The sequence below is a fragment of the Crinia signifera genome, chromosome 6, assembly GCF_055691185.1.
Source record: "Crinia signifera chromosome 6, ASM5569118v1, whole genome shotgun sequence".
Classification (NCBI taxonomy): Eukaryota; Metazoa; Chordata; class Amphibia; order Anura; family Myobatrachidae; genus Crinia; species Crinia signifera.
The window spans coordinates 249561170-249582511 of record NC_139222.1 but is presented as its reverse complement, the minus strand read 5'-3'; the positions used below and the strand labels follow the sequence as shown (position 1 = coordinate 249582511).

The window sequence follows — 21342 nt, the reverse complement described above, 5'->3', positions numbered from 1 at the left end:
AGACTAACACCATTTGCATAAAGATATGTACATTTGGCTACTAACTACTGTATATACATATACAGTATAGTACACATTTCTGCATACACATTATTGGAAGGCACAAATAGGTATTTAATGTGCCTGGCAATATTGACAGCATTGCTAATACCCCATTTTACACTGCCGCAAAAACCCAGGTTTTTTCCTCATGGACCTGGTTCAGTGGTGGTGTAAAGGGGCCAATCTGGGTCCATTTACAAGGGAATTCTACCCAGGACACGGCAGGACCTGGGTCGTGGGCAGTGTAAACGATCTTAACCCGGGTAGCGCTGGAAGGATCCAAGTAGTGCTGGAAGGATTCCGGCAAAAGACAGCAGCCAGGAGGGACCCAAGCAGACAGTGTGCACAGAGCCTCCAGCCACCGCTCCCCCGCACTCACAGCGAGGTGGCTGGGCAGTGCGGTGAGGGGAGAGGGGGTGATGGGGCTGAATCCTGCCAGTGAGAGAGGTAGCAGCGGCAGTGGTGCCCCCAACCCCCGGCACCAATGCACCGGGGTACCAGAGAGTGACAGCAGCATGGGATGCAGAGACTCTACCCCCAGCGCGTGTGCACTGCTCTGATGCCCAGCTGCCACCACATCCCTATCACATACAGCGCTGATAGGCAGTAACTGGACAAGGGGCTTAGAGGAGGATGAGCGATGTGCCTCCCACTACAGTGGTGGGTAGGTGGGCAATTTCACTCCCCCATGGCAACGAATATGTAATCTCCTTGGCAAAAACTATGTAATGCCCCCTGGCTATGAGCATGTAATCCCCCCTGGCAATGAGCATGGAACAATGGCAACCCCTGGCATCCATAGGGAAAAGCAGGACTGACGCAGGTTCAGTGTAAACAGCCAGACCCAGGTCCGACCCAGGTCGAAGAGGTGCGTAAATGGGGTATAAAGCTGGGACCACCCATGGAAACTCCTGTGTTCGAAGACCAGGGTTCGACCAGGGATTTTGGTGTAAAAGAGGTATTATTTGGCCATCCCTCCTCCTGTGCTTTGCATAGGCCTGCACTACCGTGTTCCTTTTCATTGATTTGACAAGTAATACCCCTTTTAAACCAAAATCCCTGATCTGACCCGGTATTTGGAAGACGGTTGCCAACCCGCAGTGTAAACAGTGGCGTCGCTTGGAGATGACATAATCTTCAAGCACTGGAATCGCCTATCGCACTGCTGGGATCGCCGATTGCCATGCTGGGGACAAACCCAGCCAAGGGCCGTGCATGGCTAGCACCCCCTCCCATCCATGAGGTGAATGGATGCCGCACACAGGCATCCATTCACCTCGTCCCAAGCTCCACTGCAGTATGCACAGTGCAGCAGACAGCAGCGCATGCTGTCTGTGACCCCTGACCAACCTCCATACAGACCGCAGGACTGGAGGTTGGGCTCCCCCATTGCTGTAAATGGGGGAGATTACCCGGCATACCCGTTTACAATGCCCCACACCCGGGTCCTCCACCTGTTCCACCCTGGTCCTCCACCTGTTCCACCCTGGTCAGGACCAGGGTAGGATTTACGGGGAAATGGACCCATGTTTTTTTTTTTTTCAGCTACCCCTTTTACACCGACGCTGACTTGTTTCCACGAGGCAAAAACCCAGGTTCTCTGTGTGAATGCCCATCATTTTCATGGGAACACCCATGAAACACTAGCCGTTCCTATGGGCACAGCCCGTTGCCGCCGCCCCCCGTCCACACTGCTAGGTGCGAACGGGATGGAAAATAAGCAATTCACCCCCAAGCGAATGTGCGGGGAAGCGATGGAACCTGAATAAGATCCAATATTAAAATACATATCAAGCTCAATTTCTTGCTGTGTTTTTGCTTAAATATGTGTGTTAATAATTCATTAATCTATATATATATTGCTTTGACTGATGAGATCTGAACAAATAACCAGAGGGAAATATACAGTAAATAAACAAATATATAAAATAAATAGCAAACTGTCTGATGTAGTTTAGTGCTATCTCTGCAGAGCTCTCTAGGGGACAATATCTTGGAATGCCTTATTATAGCTGATTATTTAACATTATCAAATCCATCGGCGGTTACATTTTCCATCGTGTGCACTCAGCCATGAGGCTGGAATAAACCATATCACACAGACTGTAACACGTGGCAATAGAAAGAGGAAGCAAAAGATTTAAAAAAATAAAAAAAAATTGCTTAGAGGAGGCGATAAACGTTTTGAATGTCACTTTGTCAAACAAAACTAGTTGGAGTCACGTCACAATCAGTCAAGAAGATAGAAGGATACTAAAAACACTTTCATTTAAGACACATAATACAATGGGGTTGATTCTAATTTGCTCGCTTAATAGCGAGTTTGGTGCGGGAGGGGCGATGTTTTGGGTCTGCGCATGTGTATCGCCGAATACAGGGGCAAACGCAGGATTTTCAGAAGGGGGTTTCCAGAGGGGCGGAGCAAAGCACGGAGATGGACACTTAGGTGACCCAGTATATGCTGGGTCAGTTAAAGTATTATAGATAGACCAAATGTATATAAAAAATAATAATAATAATAAAAAATATATATATATATACATACATACAGGGGCGTCAACAGCAGTGTAGACCCCTGGGCATAGCAATGTATTGGGGCCCCTACCCATCCTCAAGCAGTAGGGGTGGGGGAAGCTTTGATGTCCCGTGGGTGGTAGGGGTATTATATCAATCGCTCAGCATGTAGGGCCTGGATCAGTAATTTCCACTAATTACCCCTTTACTGCACAGGTGGTGGGAGATGGGGTGGGAGAAGGGGGCATTGGGCTGAATGAAGGGGCCCTGATACATGACTTCCAGGGTGGTAGAGGATGTTTATTACGCAGAGGAGGGGTGTATAATGGAGTGGGCTTATTATTCATAATTTTCTGGTGGGAGTACAGCTTGCTTGACTGCAGATATCTCCAGTTCTCGGAAATAGATTTTTTAGATTTTAATGGAATTAAAAACTAGATAATCCCACCTACCAAATGGTATTATGGATTAGGGGATCAGAGTTCAGTAGGCAGAGCAATCTGCCAACGAGTATATAAAACTACATACCAGGTGTGTGTAGCTGGCGTATTAACCAGCTGCTTGAAGGCTGATATCTCTGGTTCTGGGAAAAGTAGAGATAAGCTACTAGTGTCCATCAAAGGGGGAAAGTCCCAGCTTTTGGAATAAATCCTCAGAAAAACTCTAAGTCAGACAGAACCTGAAATATCTGACTGGGAATTGCAATTAACAGGCTTGGATGGGGTCCACTACTTTGAAGTCAGATATCTCCGGTTCCCAAGGGCCAATTTTTAAAATTATTGTACCCATGGAAAGAGGGGACCCTCAGCTTTCAGACTAGGGTCCTTAGACACCTTTGGGGGTTTCTGGGTACTCAGAACCCCCCCTGCGTGCGCTACTGGAATATATGCATGTGCAGACCCGATTTGCGTATGCCTATCACAGTCACCGAGGCATTGCACACAGCATGGCAGTTGGTTGGCGGGCAGGGGCTGTCGCATGGGGATGCCTAGTGGTTCCTGGGCGTGCCCACAAAAATGGTGGGTGTCTGAGCCCATCACATGACATCAGCGCCTGCCCCATTTTAGGCCATCTCCGACCCATGTTAAAAATCATTCGATGGTGGGCGATCATCGAATGATATTTCGCCCACAATGGAAGTGTCAGCGTAAACATCCATTGCTGGTGTGGGAGTTTGATGGGCAATGGGGGGCGGGTCTTCGCTCCCCCGGCAGCTGGTGTTTACTGGCTGCTTAGCGAGCGGGCCCTGAATCAGACCCTATAAGCAATGACATCACAAAATAAAAAAAACACACATTTCCATTATTTAATTTTAGTAAAATTTAAAAAAAAAATGTGTTTTAATTAGTACGATTATTATTTAATTATTTCATTTTAATTTAGCATAAAGGATGAAAAGGATGAAAATGTTTACAGACTTTGTGTACACGAACTCCGTGCAAGAACCAGACGTGTTTACAGTGTAAATGTCACCACAAATAAATGCTCGCCGACTCAGTAGAGCGTGACGCCCTACCTACATGTTGTATTAGACATTTGTTTAGAAAAAACTCAATAACCTTTTTGCAGTTACAGTATCTTCCTTTTTTATCCGTCTTTTGAAAGCGGCATTAACTCACTGCTGTGCAAGCCATGCCATGCTGCCTGTACGAATGCCCCCCCCCCCCCCCCCCCCCGCCCCCGCCCCCGGTACTCAACAAATTTTTTGCATAAACAATCATACGCAGGCTTGCGTGCTGCCCCAAATTCATTCAATGGTCACCGACTATCGAATGATTTCTGTAGTGCTCGCAAATCTAAGTCAGTCTCGATGACATCAGCTGACCACCCCCGAAAGGCAGGTGGCCGCCCACATTCGCAAGTGGACACCCTGGATTTTTGGGGCGTACCCAGCATTTTCGTGTGAACGTCCACCTCCTGCACATATGCGCAGGCTGTCAACATTGGTCCCCGTTGCAAATCCACAACGGAGCGTCCAGACCAGAATCACCCCTCAAGTCACCAATGCTGAAGGTGGGGAAATTCCAAGAAAAGGGGAACAGTCAGATTCAACAGGTATTCTACTAAAGGGCTGTTCAGATTAAGGCAATAGAGCACAGGCTCTCAAACTTGGACCCCGCACAGTGCATGTATTGCAGGTCTTCCCACAGAATCAATTACAATAATTAGCTCCACCTGTGGATCTTTTAAAATGTGTGAGTATGCCAAGCAGAGAAACAACCAAAGCCAATGTCAGTACACCAGGACTCCACAGATAGGGTGATATAATATGTTAATACTACAAAAATAAAGGCAAAATAATATAATAGTCACTAATAATTATATAATCATGGAGTGACTGTGCAGTTTAGAGAGATGTTTGAGACAAATGGAAATTTTGAGCTATTGGACAACTTCAGCCTATTACTGAATTATTTCTGTTTAGCATTGGTCTCTAGTACATTTCATTGAGAACAGCCTATATACCTAACCTCCCCCTCCCACAGCTTAAACCTAACCTCCCCCTCCCACAGTTTAACCCTAACCTTTCCCTCACACAGCTTAACCCTAATCTTCCCCTCCCACAGCCTAACCCTAACCTTCCCCTCCCACAGCCTAACCTTTAACCTCCCCTCCCACAGCCTAACCTTTAACCTCCCCTCCCACAGCCTAACCTTTAACCTCCCCCTCCCATAGCTTAACCCTAACCTTCCCCTCCCAGTTTAACCCCAACCTTCACTTAACACGGCCTAAACCTAACCTCCCACTGCCTAACCCTAACCTTCCCCTCCCACAGCCTAACCCTAACCTTCCCCTCCCACACCTAACCTTTAACCTCCCCTCCCACAGCCTAACCTTTAACCTCCCCCTCCCATAGCTTAACCCTAACCTTCCCCTCCCACAGCCTAAACCTAACATTTTCCTCCCACAGCCTAACCTTTAACCTCCCACTCCCACAGCCTAGCTCTAACTTCCCACTTCCACAGCCTTACCCTATCCTATCCATCCAACTGCCTAACCTCCCCCTCCCACAGGTTAACCCTAACCTCTCACAGCCTAGTCCTAACCTTCCCCTCCCACAGCCTAACCTTTGACCTCCCACTCCCACAGCCTAACCCTAACCTCCCACAACCTAACCCTAACCTCCCTCTTTCACAGCCTAACCCAAACCTCCCACAGCCTAAACCTTACCACTCACAGCCTAACCCTATCATTCCCCTTCCATAGCCTAACCCTAACCTCCCTCTCCCACAGCCTAACCCTAACCTCCCACAGCTTAACCCTATCCTTCCCCTCCCATACCCCAACCCTAACCCCTCCCTTCACACAGCCTAACCGTAACATTCCCCTCCCATAGCCTTTCCCTAACCTTCCCCTCCCACAGCCTATCCATAATCCCCCCCAGCCTATCCATAACCTTCTCCTCCCACAGCCTATCCATAATCCCCCCCCCCAGCCTATCCATAACCTTCCCCTCCCACAGCCTATCCATAATCCCCCCCCCCCAGCCTATCCATAACCTTCTCCTCCCGCAGCCTATCCATAACCTTCCTCTCCCGCAGCCTATCTCTAACCTTCCTCTTGCACAGCCTAACCCTAAACCCTATCCCGCTTACTTATGTTTGGGATACCAACTGTTGGTATTCTGGGCGGTGTTGTGATTCTGGCATCCTGATTGGTGGAAGCCAACTACATCCTGTCGTGATTACCTAAAGTTTGTAAAAAAGCAGCCTACCGTATTCCAAGTTCTTCTAGTAACAGACATTTAACTAGACAATTCTTACAACAATAGTTATGTGATTTTATGGGGTTATGACAGATCCACTTTTATGGTTGCAAAAACAAACAACCCCTGCGGCCTCAAAATATCTAGGTGTATTATATTCTATTACATAAACACCGTCAAACAATAATTCACTTTGTATCCTGCAGAATGCTGCAAAGAGAATGTGAAAGGTTACATTTTAGTAGAGTCCTACTTCATTCCTAGAGGGACACACTATTTTGGAAGGGGGGTTTTATTAACTATGTAAGTACAGGGTTGAATCTAGGTGACAAATGTGGAAGAGAGTAACATGTATTATATTCAGTCTCAGTTTTTAGCTTTGTAAAATTTGCCACCCTGCTCAGCATTTGTGAAGTCAGATGCAGTCTATGAGAATGCACTGGCATCACTGTGACTGGCATCCTATTGGAAGTCCTGCCTTTCAATCTCCCACATGACAAGCAGTCCCATTGGAAGTTCCATTTACTTCCTCCAACAATGCCAGACCAGTCTGCGATAGGCAAAGAACTGGCTTCCTGTAGTAAGTAGCTCCCTCAATTACCGTCCAGTCTCAGCCATGTTTTATGGGCTGCAGCCTATAGATGACAAGTTTCTGTTATATCACAGTACTCGCTGGTTGCTCTGTCTACATGTTACAGTATATCAAAGTGCTCGCTGGTTACTCTGTCTACACATCTGTATATTATATTATATCACAGTACTCGCTGGTTACACTATCACACATCTGTATATTATATCACAGTACTCGCTGGTTACACTGTCACACATCTGTATATTATATCACAGTACTCGCTGGTTACTCTGTCACACATCTGTATATTATATCACAGTACTCGCTGGTTACTCTGTCTGCATATTATATCACAGTACTCGCTGGTTACACTGTCACACATCTGTATATTATATCACAGTACTCGCTGGTTACTCTGTCTACATGTTACATTATATCACAGTGCTCGCTGGTTACTCTGTCACACATCTGTATATTATATCACAGTACTTACTGGTTACACTTTCACACATCTGTATATTATATCACAGTACTCGCTGGTTACTCTGTCTACATGTTACACTATATCACAGTACTCACTGGTTACTCTGTCACATGTCTGTATATTATATCACAGTACTCACTGGTTACTCTGTCACACATCTGTATATCATATCACAGTATTCGCTGGTTACACTGTCACACATCTGTATATCATATCACAGTACTCGCTGGTTACTCTGTCACATGTCTGTATATTATATCACAGTACTCACTGGTTACTCTGTCACATGTCTGTATATTATATCACAGTACTCACTGGTTACACTATCACACATCTGTATATTATATCACAGTACTCGCTGGTTACTCTGTCTACACATCTGTATATTATATCACAGTACTCGCTGGTTACTCTGTCACACGTCTGTATATTATATCACAGTGCTCGCTGGTTACACTGTCACACATCTGTATATTATATCACAGTACTCGCTGATTACACAGTCACACGTCTGTATATTATATCACAGTGCTCGCTGGTTACTCTGTCACATGTCTGTATATTATATCACAGTACTCACTGGTTACTCTGTCACACATCTGTATATCATATCACAGTATTCGCTGGTTACTCTGTCAAACGTCTGTATATTATATCACAGTACTCGCTGGTTACTCTGTCTACACATCTGTATATTATATCACAGTACTCGCTGGTTACTCTGTCACATGTCTGTATATTATATCACAGTACACGCTGGTTACTCTGTCACACATCTGTATATTATATCACAGTACTCGCTGATTACACAGTCACACGTCTGTATATTATATCACAGTGCTCGCTGGTTACTCTGTCACATGTCTGTATATTATATCACAGTACTCACTGGTTACTCTGTCACACATCTGTATCACATCACAGTACGCGCTGGTTACACTGTCACACATCTGTATATTATATCACAGTACTCGCTGGTTACTCTGTCTACACATCTGTATATTATATCACAGTACTCGCTGGTTACTCTGTCACATGTCTGTATATTATATTACAGTACTCGCTGGTTACACTGTCACACATCTGTATATTATATCACAGTACTCGCTGGTTACTCTGTCTACACATCTGTATATTATATCACAGTGCTCGCTGGTTACACTGTCACACATCTGTATATTATATCACAGTACTCGCTGGTTACACTGTCACACATCTGTATATTATATCACAGTACTCGCTGGTTACTCTGTCACACATCTGTATATTATATCACAGTACTCGCTGGTTACACTGTCACACATCTGTATATTATATCACAGTACTCGCTGGTTACTCTGTCTACATGTTACATTATGGCCCTTATTCTGATCGGTGCGGCCAGAGCCGATTTTTCGGCCAGGACCGTGCGTGCGAAACCCCGCCTTCCATACGGATCGCCAACTCCGTCCGTATGCGGTGTATTTTTCACGGAATACGCCTCCTCCATCTCAGGGAACCTTCCCCATCATTCGATGGTCGCAGACCATCGAATGCAGGACCCAGTGCTCCACCAGCACCCGCAACCTCAGACCACACGGACATTTTTCCGTGCAAAAGCAGAGATCTGGGCGGGCAGCTGACATCCGGCGATGTCATATGTCCGCCCCCTACACGTGCGTCACGGCCGCATTACCATACGTACGCCCAGCGTTTTCATGGGAACTCCCATGAAACGCGGGGCATATGCATATGGTAATGAGCCCAAATAGCCCTTCACGCCCCTCTCCACCCCTTGTTCGGAGTGTTCACATATCATGCGGAATTTGGCCGTACGCCCCGCTCGCACATGCGCAGAGACGCCTCTGCACATGCGCAGACACAAAACATCGGCGGGCCGAACGCACGCGGATATATCCGCACCGATCAGAATAAGGGCCTATATCACAGTGCTCGCTGGTTACTCTGTCACACATCTGTATATTATATCACAGTACTCACTGGTTACACTGTCACACATCTGTATATTATATCACAGTACTCGCTGGTTACACTGTCACACATCTGTATATTATATCACAATACTCACTGGTTACTCTGTCACACATCTGTAGATTATATTACAGTACTCACTGGTTGCTCTGTCATACATCTGTATATTATATCACAGTGCTCGCTGGTTACACTGTCACACGTCTGTATATTATATCAGAGTGCTCGCTGGTTACTCTGTCACACATCTGTATATTATATCACAGTACTCGCTGGTTACACTGTCACACATCTGTATATTATATCACAGTACTCACTGGTTACACTGTCTACATGTCTGTATATTATATCACAGTACTCGCTGGTTACTCTGTCTACATGTCTGTATATTATATCACAGTACTCGCTGGTTACTCTGTCACACATCTGTATATTATATCACAGTACTCGCTGGTTACACTGTCACACATCTGTATATTATATCACAGTACTCACTGGTTGCTCTGTCACACATCTGTATATTATATCTCACTACTCGCTGGTTACACTGTCACACGTCTGTATATTATATCACAGTACTCGCTGGTTACTCGTCTACATGTCTGTATATTATATCACACTACTCACTGGTTACTCTGTCTACATGTCTGTATATTATATCAGAGTGCTCGCTGGTTACTCTGTCACACATCTGTATATTATATCACAGTACTCGCTGGTTACACTGTCACACATCTGTATATTATATCATAGTACTCACTGGTTACTCTGTCTACATGTCTGTATATTATATCACAGTACTCACTATCAAAGAAGGGCCGTAGATATTTGTTGTATCCTCTCATTAACTTTTGTATTGTTGGGGGAAGAATCTCTCCCTCCTTTCCTTCAGCATAAACAATGGAACTGTACATGATGCTGGTGAAAATAAGGTGAAAAGAATGATTACAACTTGTTATATGCCAGCAACATTTTATGTTTTTTTGTAATACATTGTACAGTATGTATCATCTGTGCATAAATGTGAGAAAAGTATTCAGTTTGGCCTACAGCTCTGAAAACATTGCAAATTGCGATTTATGGAGATCTGCGCATGCATGCCAGTGTGTGTGCGCACGGTCATAAACTGCGGTCGCATTGTGAATGACCAAGCATTGCAGGGGGGTGGTGACTGGTCTTTTTCTAGGCGCTGTTGTAATTACTTTTAATAAAGTGTATTGTACTGTGTTAAAATGACATCCTAAAAGCTTAGGAAATATAGTCATGGACATACAGTAGCTATAGAGTGTGAAGAGGGTGCCATTGCTATGGGGGGTTATGGAGCATGAGGCGCAGCACCCTGTGCTTTACTCAGTTGTAACTGCATCTTCTCGGGTGCCGGATAACTGCCCAACAATTGGGATCCCGACAGACAGTCAACCGACATCGGAATCCCAACTGCCAGTGCTCCAACAGGGGGGGATCCCTACTGACAGGGGCTATTCTCCCTTGTCCATGACCCCCTTAGAGGGAGAAGAGAACCTGTGGTGAGCAAAGGGCTTCTTTGTGCTCGCCCCCCAGTCGGAGCACTGGCAGTCGAGATTCTGATGTCAGTATACTGACTGTTGGGATCCCCATTGAGCAGCAGTCATACCATACACATCTTCTCAGTCCTGATTACCCTGTCGATTATAGGCTGCTGTGTAAGAATAAAGTGATGCTAATAGGGATGGAGTACTAGAACCATCAGAATTGACAAATTAGGCTACAGACAACAGATCAGCTACATCCCCCCCCCCCCCCTTTAAAATCCACATCCACCACCATAGCTCTGTGCTAATGAAACCAGATGCAGTCAGATGCACTGGCATCACTGTAACCGGCAGTGACTTCCTATTGGAAATCTTACTTGTCACTCACAGAAACTACAGGCATTCTCATTGGGAGGCAATTTCTCTCTCTAGGACTGCCAGACCGGGCTGCGATTAGCAGAGAGCTGGCTTCCTGTAGAAAACCACTCCCTAACTGATCACCAGCCCCAGCCAGCTTCTATAGGCTGCAGCCGATGCAGTCCATAGAAACTGGGGCTTTGCACATGCGTAGTCGCACATGGAGTCTGCACATACATCAGTGCCGGTGCCTATCCATATGCAGGCAATGGGACCAAGGCATGCAGCTATCTCTTTTCCGGGCTCATGGATAGCGGGAACTCCCTATTACAATTAGGTAGGCGCTGCAGCTGAAAAAAGACTAAGCAGAAAGTGTTCAGCTGATGTAGGAGCCATTGGGGGAGCAACTGAACAGTTATGGCTTGTGCAGGAAAACGGGGTGTTATTTAGGTTCAGGCTGATCAAGGTCTCTTTTTCTGTAGTGGATAAGTGGAGTCTGTCGCATCACATGTCTATCCCAGATTTTCATTTAAAAATTCTGGGAGCTCTAGGAAAAATGCATATCTAAGACGTTCTTTCTGCCCATAATTTCTGGACCATCACTTCGCTTTAATATCATATAAAACCTTTTTACTGTCTAACTAAGATATCACTCGTTAATGTCAGCATAAAGAAGTAGCTTGAATATCATAGTGAACAAGCCATTTAATTCCTCATGGGAAAGAAGTCACAAAAGTATAGACGACAAAAAGGAAGATAAATATTTCATGCTTTGTTAAGTGTTTGACACTTTGTTGTGTTAAGTGTAGAAAACGACTTTATCAAGCAGAACTAAATTCAAATTCTTTAAAAACGCCAAACGATGTGAAGCTAATTGACAGTTGGTCTTAAAGGGCCAGTATGAAAAAAAAAAAACAGTTAATATGAGTTAAGGTCCAATTAATTAGGTTCCTTCCTTGAGTGAGTGTGAGTAAATGCTTCCCAAGTTTGCTGAGTTTTGTCTGTGGCCACCATGGGGCTGCATACCAAAATGAAGTACCGTTGTCCATGGCACACCAATGCCTCAGCATGTTTCCCCACTTGCACCTTATTGAATCAAACCCCCTATACTCTGTCAATTATTTTCTTATTAACGCGGTAAAGACCGATTGTGGTATAAAATAAGGTTATAACAGCAACATTTTGGGCAATGAAACAACCAATGGTGTTATTCATAGCACAGGGCCTGATTCAGAGATGAAAGCACTGCCGATACCTACAGAGATGAGTGAATGATTTCCACTGAGCCCGTGCCACGGTACCTTTGCAGTGAAGCTCAAGGTGAGGATTTATTTATTTTAAGTGATTGACAATACGGGTATATTGGAATGAGGTTATGGGAGTGGCACCAAAAAAGTGCAGGCGCATAGGGACTATTTTCAGGGCAGGTCCCAGGCTCCATCTGTCATCCCGTATGCAGTGACAGAGGCTGTGTTACTGTATCTCACTTCTGCCATGCACTGTGACCACAGGGCTGCTCAAATGGTCTATTTATAGATGTAGCTGTGACTGAGTCTGTGGGCGTCTCAATACAAAAAGGCGGCTGCAAAATTTACATATCTTTGCACAGTAGCCGCTCTCTAAGGTCCTGACTGCGATTTGGAAGTAAAGTAAAAGAAAGCGTGAAACTTTGGAATAAACCATGTCACAATGCAAGGGGAGGAAATACAGTTATACTTTATTCTGTGCAGGGTGAATACTGGCTGCTTTGACATGCGTGCGGGGCATGTTCATGTGTTGCATACTGGAAAGGAAGGGGTTAGCTGATACTGAAAATTTTTAAAAACCACTCAGCCTTGTCAGTGAGTGGGGGAGATTCTAGCCTGCACCAGTTCTTCCAGATCCTTCTACATGTAGGAGGACCAGTAGTATGGGGGTATATGGACAGAGGACAAAGAACAAGCAGTTGGTGGGTGTGAGCTGAACTAAATGGAGGCACATGCTTGTGTCCCAGAGAGAGAGCCAATGCTGAGGCCGTGGATTAGGTAAAATTGGGCTCCACGGTCCCCTGGCATTAGGGAGCAGCGTGCGTGTGTCGCCATGAAGAGCGAGAGATTCTGGGCCAGATTCTCTAAGCTTTAAAAGTGATAAAATGGAGAGTGATAAACAGCCAGCCAATCAGCTCCTACCTGAAAAATGTCAGACAGGAGCTGATTGGCTGGCTGTTTATCACTCTCCATTTTATCACTTTTGAAGCTTAGAGAATCTGGCCCTCTATATTTGCAGTGTGAGGGCAAAAGTATACAGAGATCACCACATTTAGGGGTACCCTAGAAGAATGATCAAAGGTGTAAGTCTCAGGAGAGGACAATATGGGTGAGTGGTTGTAAAACACGCAGTGCAAAGGCCCTGCCATCGGAGTCCACGGAAAATCTAATTTAGAAAGACTGAGAGAATACCCAGTGAGTAGGAGGCGAATGCACCAAAAAAGAATCCCAGTTTGCGGCTATAACACTACTGGTCCCCAGTATACACAAATATGTAATATACTGCTGTCCCATCATTATTGTTTATGTGACTGAATAGAAGTGCTGGACTGATGCCACTACTGGCATTTGCAACCCACTACCACAAGGCTTCTGTAAATAAACTTCTAAACATTCAGGGCACCCACTTGTACTTATGCCTAACACACGACCAATCAGAGCAGAGTAAGTGTAAAGTATATCAACTGTGACAATGCACGGGTATACTGCCATACCCTGTCCCAGGTGCGTGTTACACATGTCTCAGGGGGGCATGTCACAAATTTCATGTGGTGCCCTAAGGAATGCCCCCAACTCTCTGTGCTGGGTGGACACACAGAGTGGCAATTCGGCCGCTCCGCCGATGGTTTGGGTTATTGTCGCCAATGCGCATGTGAAGGTCCCGGCTTTGAGTGCCTTCGGCTAAGTTTTTCTTCACCAAGGCACTCACAGCCTGAGTGACAGGCAGGGGGCGTACCTGAGTGTACCCCAAGCATTTCAAAGGCATGCCCACAAAAATAGTGGGCGCACCCATAAAAAGGCTGGGCATGCCCCAGCGAATACAGGCATTCCCCTGCCTGCTGGGGAAGCGGATGACGTTGGCACCATCCCTGAATTTGCCTCATTTACCGCTGAGCAGAGAAGAAATAATTTGATGGTAAGTAACCGAAAACACGCAGCCTAGCGAGCAGGTATGAATTTGGGCCAAAGTCTGCCTCTGTATGTGGCCAAACCGGCTCATAAGGCCATCGGCCCTTCTGGTGTTTGCCAACAAATGTTAGACATCTTTATTTTATACTGCAATATAGATGTGAGTTTGTACACACCCCTCCCAATCTGCAGGAGACTCCCTGAAATACAAACAATCTCCCTGACTTCCTGCACAGCCTAGCAACCTCCCTGATTTTACCTAACCCACATTATGCAGCTGTTATATATTTTTGGGGAATATAAAGAAATCAAATATATTTGCAATATTATAAGCATTTGCTATAATGATCCCTATGACTACGTGCATTTCTTGTGGCCACTTATACGCCTTTTACACCAAAACGCTGGGTCACATCTGGGTTTTTGAACCCTGACTCCATCTCTGTGGCAACCCGGCCTTTGACCCCTTTTACACCAGGGCCCCACCCCGAAATAATGCTGGATGGGTGACATCGGTGGAGACGGGTCCTGAGCTGTTACTTGGAGATGACATCTCCAATCGCTTGGAAATCCGCCAGCCAGGACACCCGCAATGCCAACCAACGTGCTGGGGAAAAGCCCAGCACCCGGAAGCACTGCTGGGCTGCCCCCAGCCTCTATCCATGCATGCACACAGGCATCCATCCATCTCCTCCTGGCTCTGCTGCTGTCTGCATAGTACAGCAGACAGCATCGGAGGCTGTATGCGCCCTCTGCTCTACCTCCAGATTGACCGCAGGATGCTACAATCAGGAGGTATGGGCTCCCCCATTGGTATTAAGGGGTCCTGAGTCGGACGACCTGTATTTACCCGTGTACACTAACCCGCGTCTCACTAGTTTTCAACCTGGAATATTTCCCGGGTTGAATAGCCAGGTAACAGGACCTCGTTTACACCGAGAACTAACCCAGGTTATTGCTTTGGTGTAAAATGGGTATTACTGTATATGGAACCACTTGTAAAACACAATTCTTGAAGTCCCAGCATAAATCAGTGTCTTATTAAGTACAGTACATCTTACTATCTGCTTTGGGGCTCATCTACATTTGGATGTAAGACATTTTATGAATCGCCTCTCAGATGTCCACACTTCTAGGTTTCACCTTCACAATCTCCCTGAAACCCTTTCTCAAAAGTAGGCAAGTCTGCCCCCCCCCCCCTGCAGTGCGACATGGTTTTGCCCAGATGCCCAATTACTCTTACTTTTTTAATGCTTGCTTTACTTCCAAATCAGAATCAGGCACAAAGATATCACAGCAGATTTATAGGCAACAACGGCATACCGTCTTCTTCGGGAACATCTGTTTTCTGGGGATTTTTCCGTTTCCCTCCGAGGCCGGCAGTGTCCTGCGGCGGGGGGCAGTTGTGAGTCCCCCCCTGTTGCCCGCTTAGCAGTAGTGTGTGCATGCGCACAGCATCTATTCCCACAGCCAGAGGGGCTGGGGGCATGGCTAGAAGCTCACCGAGCCTCTGGCCATGCCCCCATAGCAGCAAAAGTGGGACGTGGCCTCACGGAATGATGAGAGTTGTAGGCCACGCCCCCATACTTACAATATATACATTGCAAAACAATCTGAATTATTCTTTTCTTGGTTAAGGAATGCTTAATTTCAAGAGGGCATGTTTACCTGCACAAGATTGATAGAAGTGCTTTGATTCCCAGGTGAAAATAATACATTTTTAGGGATGGAAATTCAAGCAGCAGCAGCAACAGTGGTTCCTGCAATGACAAATGAAAGACTTCAGCAAAGTGATGTAGTATCTAGAAAATTGCAATGTACTGTATTCGGTGAAACAAACAAAACTCCTATACTGTAATGTTATTCTGAGATACAAATTCCTCTAGGAATAACTGACATGTAACCATAACTGCTCCTAGCAGGCAACCTTCATTGAAGGTTGTTTATCGCAGCTTTATATCTGTGATGTTGCTAGTAGTTACCTACTGATTTAACCTGCACATGCAAAAAGCCAGCATGTAAACAAGAATTAAATATAACTTATTTGTTCATTATGGAGCCTGTGTCAGTGACATATACTGTAGACATGGAATCTGTGCTTAATAGCTTCACATCGGTAAGCTGGGCCCGATGCTTTCACACTAAACCCGGGTCAGCCATTATACACAGGGTGATCCGGGTTTAACCCTTCTTATAGCTCAGGTGAAATTGCCGGGTTGGTCAACTCGGGTTATAAGCTGTGGTGCTTTCACATCGCACCTCGACCCGGTTCCAAACATCACCAACCTGGCAATAACCCGGGTCCAAAGTACGATGTGATAGGCGTAGTATACCCCTTTCACATCACAAATGTCTGGTCACACTCGGGATTTGGACCCAGCAATAAACCTGGTTGTTGACGACATCAGGCGGGCGGGGAGGAGCGGTGGCGCGTCACTTGGGGATGGGGGAGGAGGCAGCACTTGCATCCTCCCTATAGAATCAACCAGATATCCTTTCACACTGCCCAGCAACCCAGGTCCGGCCCAGGTAAAAGCCTTCTTTTAACCCAAGTCTGATTTCGGGATTGTTGGACCCGGGATTTTTCAAAAAGTCCTTTCACAATGCACAGTGATCCGGGTAGGACCCCGGTTATTTGTGCGGTGTGAAAGGGGTATTAGTGTTTGGTTTTTTTTGGCAACATATTGTCGGCCATTCCCCCTGTAAATGCGGAGCCCGGCGGTGGCACCTGCCCGGCATTTTTTCACAATGAATACTCTCCGCTCTGCACAAGATCTGAGTTTATCATCAACATTCATTACTAGATCCCATTCACAATTGCAGGACTTACTTCCAGCAGCACCAACCACATTATGTGGGAAATTTTCTAAGATGGGAGTTCCGTTTCACATGTAATGTTGCTACGGGCAACCAATCAGAATCTACTTATTTATTTAGCACCTTCTAGAAGATAATAGATTCTTATTGGTTGCTATGGGCAACGTCCCATCTTCAATAGAACTCCCATCTTAGTAAATTTACCCCCATTGAGTACTTTCATTATTTAGTGCACATCTTTAGAACATATAAATAAATATTGCTTGAACATGTCAAGTGTACATAGTCAAATATTCTCAAATGCATTAAAAGTGGCAGTGTGCCTTCCATTGTAAGTAATTATTGTTAAATCACACTAGGAAATAAGAACATTTATTCTGGGCCTTAGGCCTTTCGGTGCGGCTCGATGAGCTGGCAGAAGCCCATACTCTGTCACGTGGATGGAAATAGGAAAAACTATTCAAATTAACTTAATTTCACATCTGACTGGCCATGGATTCTGATTCTGATTCAAAATAGCTCCAGAGTCAAGATAAATGGGAAATCCATCTGAGAAAAATACTAGTTATGACATTCCTCTCATTAAATTCCTTAATTAGTGTGGAAACATGGATTTAAACAACGTTATATAGAGCACCAGCGTATCCTCTGCTACCTAGTACAGAATGTCTGCACCAGTGTGCTGATAAGTTCATGAAATCTGTCAAGGCTGTACCCATTTTGGGGAGCAAATGTAAGAAATTCCCAGAAGCCAACTCTTGCAGGTATATGTTCAAAGCCGGTAAGATCGCTCCCATACGCATGTTCCCGGCTAACATTGGCTTCCTGGCCGATAGCCGCACACTGGATTCAGGGCCTTATTCTAGTTCACGTTTTCTGACAAAATCCTTCTTAGATGGACAAAATCATGTGCACTGCAGGGGGGCAGATGTAAAATGTGCAGAGAGAATTAGATTTGGGTGAGTTATTTTGTTTCTGTGCAGGGTAAATACTGGCTGCTTTATTTTTACACTGCAATTTAGATCTCACTTTGAAGTAAAACCCCACCCAAATCTAATTCTCTCTGCACATTTTACATCTGCCCCACCTGTAGTGCACATGATTTTATCCATCTAAGAAGGATTTTGTCAGAAAGAATGAATTAGAATAAGGCCCAAAGTGAGAGGATTACAAGAGCATAGGTGTACTGTTTGTTTCTAATTATTTTATCGGTCACACGTGTTCTTATTAGTAAGAAAGGGACACAGAATTATTAAGCCTTACTAACAAAGTTGGTGTGTGATACACGTCATACTTGCCTACCCTCCCAGAATGGCCGGGAGGGTCCTGCAAATCGGGTCCCCCTCCCGGTCCCCCGGGAAGGGGGGCAAGTCTCCCGCATTTCCCTACAGTCCCGGCTCCCCCTCTCCCCGCGGTCTAAAAACTATGACTTTCGCGGGTCCGCGGGGAGGGGCCGGGGCTAAATTACGCAATTCACGGCATTTCGCGTCATTTTTAGCCCCTCCCCCCACCCACGGACCCGCAAATTGAGGCTTCAGCCCGTCATGGGGGCGGGGCTTGATGACATCACCCATGCCCCGCCCCCAAAACGAAGCCTCTACCTGCCCCCTTTCACTCCTCTCCGGGCTTCTCCCGGAAAGGAGTATGCCAAAGTCGGCAAGTATGATGCACGTGTGTTGTTTGTTGCTGGCAACCTAAAATGCTAAAAATGTGATACTTTGTACATGATATTTTGCCACAATGTATGTACTGTATAGGCACTAGCAACAAAGGGGGTGTGGATTGTATTGTCGACCCGACAGGTTGACAGTCATTAGGTCGACACCGTTGGGTCGACAGGCAACTAGGTCGACAGGGTTCTAGGTCGACATGGGTGAAGGTCGACAGGTGTCTAGGTCGACATGGGACAAGGTCGACATGGGTTTAGGTTGGCAAATGCGTTAGGTCGACACGGGTTAGGGCGACAGGTTGCGAGGTCGTCATGGTGGTTTTTTTTACTGTTCGACCCGAATGTCGACACACTCAACATGGACACAGTTAGAAGTCAACCACAGCCCCTTCGCTCCCGATGCTTCGGGCACACTATTTTATTCTCCCACCATGCCTAGTGGATGGTAGGGCATGAAATACGGCTTGTTGGCACATGTCGGCTCAAAAAAAAGTGAAAAAACCCATGTCGACCTCATGACCTGTCGACCTAACCCATGTCGACATAACACATTCGCCGACCTAAACCCATGTCGACCTTGTCCCATGTCAACCTAGACACCTGTCGACCTTCATCCATGTTGACCTAGAACCCTGTCGACCTTGTTGCCTGTCGACCTAACGGTATCGACCTAATGACTGTCGACCTAAGTCGGGTCGACAATACGACTGTATCCAAAACAAAGATAATATACCTCTTTGCAATACAGTGTGTCAATATTAGATACAGTATACGGTATTTCAGTGGATACACTATGAGAGTTTCTGTAAAGAGGTAGCAAACAGTCTGTTGTATATCGTTCAGCATTACAGCACATAATACTAAATATACAGGAGAAGTATCCCTAACGCAATGCTATTTATATGATATGGAAACATCATTAAAGGCTGGTTTTCAGATTGCACATCAGAGAAACATTGGGTGCATTAGACACTATAAGATCTTTAATACATATGCTTTTCTTCTTTCCAAATTTAGGGGTATATTGTTTGCTCAAAGTAATACCCTTTCACATTGCAACTAATTACCGGGTTCATGGCGGTTTCTCCCCGGCTCGACCCAGTAATTGGTGCGATGTGAAAGGGGTTAGCGGTTACAGCTAACCGGGAGCAAAACAGCAATAGGAACCGGGTAAAAAGAAGGGTTCTTACTAGAGATGTGCAGACTTGGATTCCGGAGATCCGAGCCCCCACGGATGTCATCATTCCGAGCCTGGTTCCGAGCAGCGCTCGGAGATTCCCGCCTGACTCTGGTCCGTCCGCGTGGTCAGAACGTCATGGCCCGGCGCCGGATTTCGCGAGGCTTTAAAATAGCGGCTGCTGCGCCCGCCATCTTCACTCCAGTCTAGTAGTGGGTTGGGAGAGGGTGTGTTGGTGCTAGTGCTGGGGCTTAAACTTGAGCTTGAGCTTGACCTTGAATGCAATATTTTATTCGCTGGGGCTGTCTCTCAGTGCTGCTGTGTAGTCTAACTGTGTACTTGTAGTACTACTGTCTCCTCAGTGCGGTCTACCTCTGGTGTGCTGTGCTGTAATTATTTTATTCACTGGGGCTGTCTCTCTCAGTGCTGCTGTGTACTCTGTTCTCCTCTCTGCTTAGGGTGGGATCACCCTAGCAAGGAGGACAGTCTAACTGTGTACTTGTAGTACTACTGCCTCCCGTCCTCTGTGCGGTCTACCTCTGGTGTGCTGTGCTGTAATTATTTTATTTGCTGGGGCTGTCTCCCTCAGTGCTGCTGTGTACTCTGTTCTCCTCTCTGCTTAGGGTGGGATCTCCCTAGCAAGGAGGACAGTCTAACTGTGTACTTGTAGTACTACTGTCTCCTCTGTGCTGGAGCCTACCTCTGGTGCTGTGCTGTAATTATTAGTATATATTATATTAATAATTAATTATATTATATATATATAGTCCACTGGTGCTGCCTGCACTGAATCTGCCAGTATTATTTACCTAGTACATACTAGGCTGCTATATATAACTTAATTAAAAAATAATACCTGTTCTGCGTGTGACTGTAAAAAATAATTCCATGCTGCTGGTGCACTGACGTGTGCCACTGAGTGCCACTGCCAAGCAGTACCTAATAATAAAATTAATTATTATAAATTCTGCTGGTGCATAATAGCCTGCTACTGCTGCTGTGTAACTATCTTTTGTGGTGGCCACTGGCAGTGCTACTGCCTACCTACCTAGTAGTTTATCTACCTACTATGCTGCTATATTTATATTTAATTAATTTAATTATATATAGTCCACTGGTGCTGCCTGCACTGAATAGAGGCTGCCAGTATTATTTACTCAGTCCACTGTTTCCACTGGCAGTGCTACTGCCAAAGTGTATTTACCTAGTACATACTAGGCTGCTATATATAATTTAATTAAAAAATAATACCTGTCCTGCAGTGCTGCGTGGAACTGTAAAAAATAATTCCATGCTGCTGGTGCACTGACGCATGTCACTGCCTGCCGAAGGCTGGAGCAACAGCAAAAACTCCTGAACCTGCCCTGC

At 45.6% G+C, this 21342-nt stretch overlaps 1 protein-coding gene across 1 annotated transcript in view; it reads right to left on the bottom strand.

Moving 5' to 3' along the window:
* The window catches only part of LOC146007263 (gamma-aminobutyric acid receptor subunit pi-like), a 78836-nt gene that overhangs the window by 44164 nt on the left and 13330 nt on the right, over nt 1-21342 (bottom strand). The window contains exons 2-3 of the mRNA XM_083145614.1: nt 15980-16071; nt 10094-10206 (exon numbers count right to left, since the gene is read on the bottom strand). Coding sequence (XP_083001740.1) covers nt 10094-10206; nt 15980-16029 — 163 coding nt within the window. The 5' untranslated portion in view covers nt 16030-16071. The remainder of the gene's footprint in view (nt 1-10093; nt 10207-15979; nt 16072-21342) is intronic.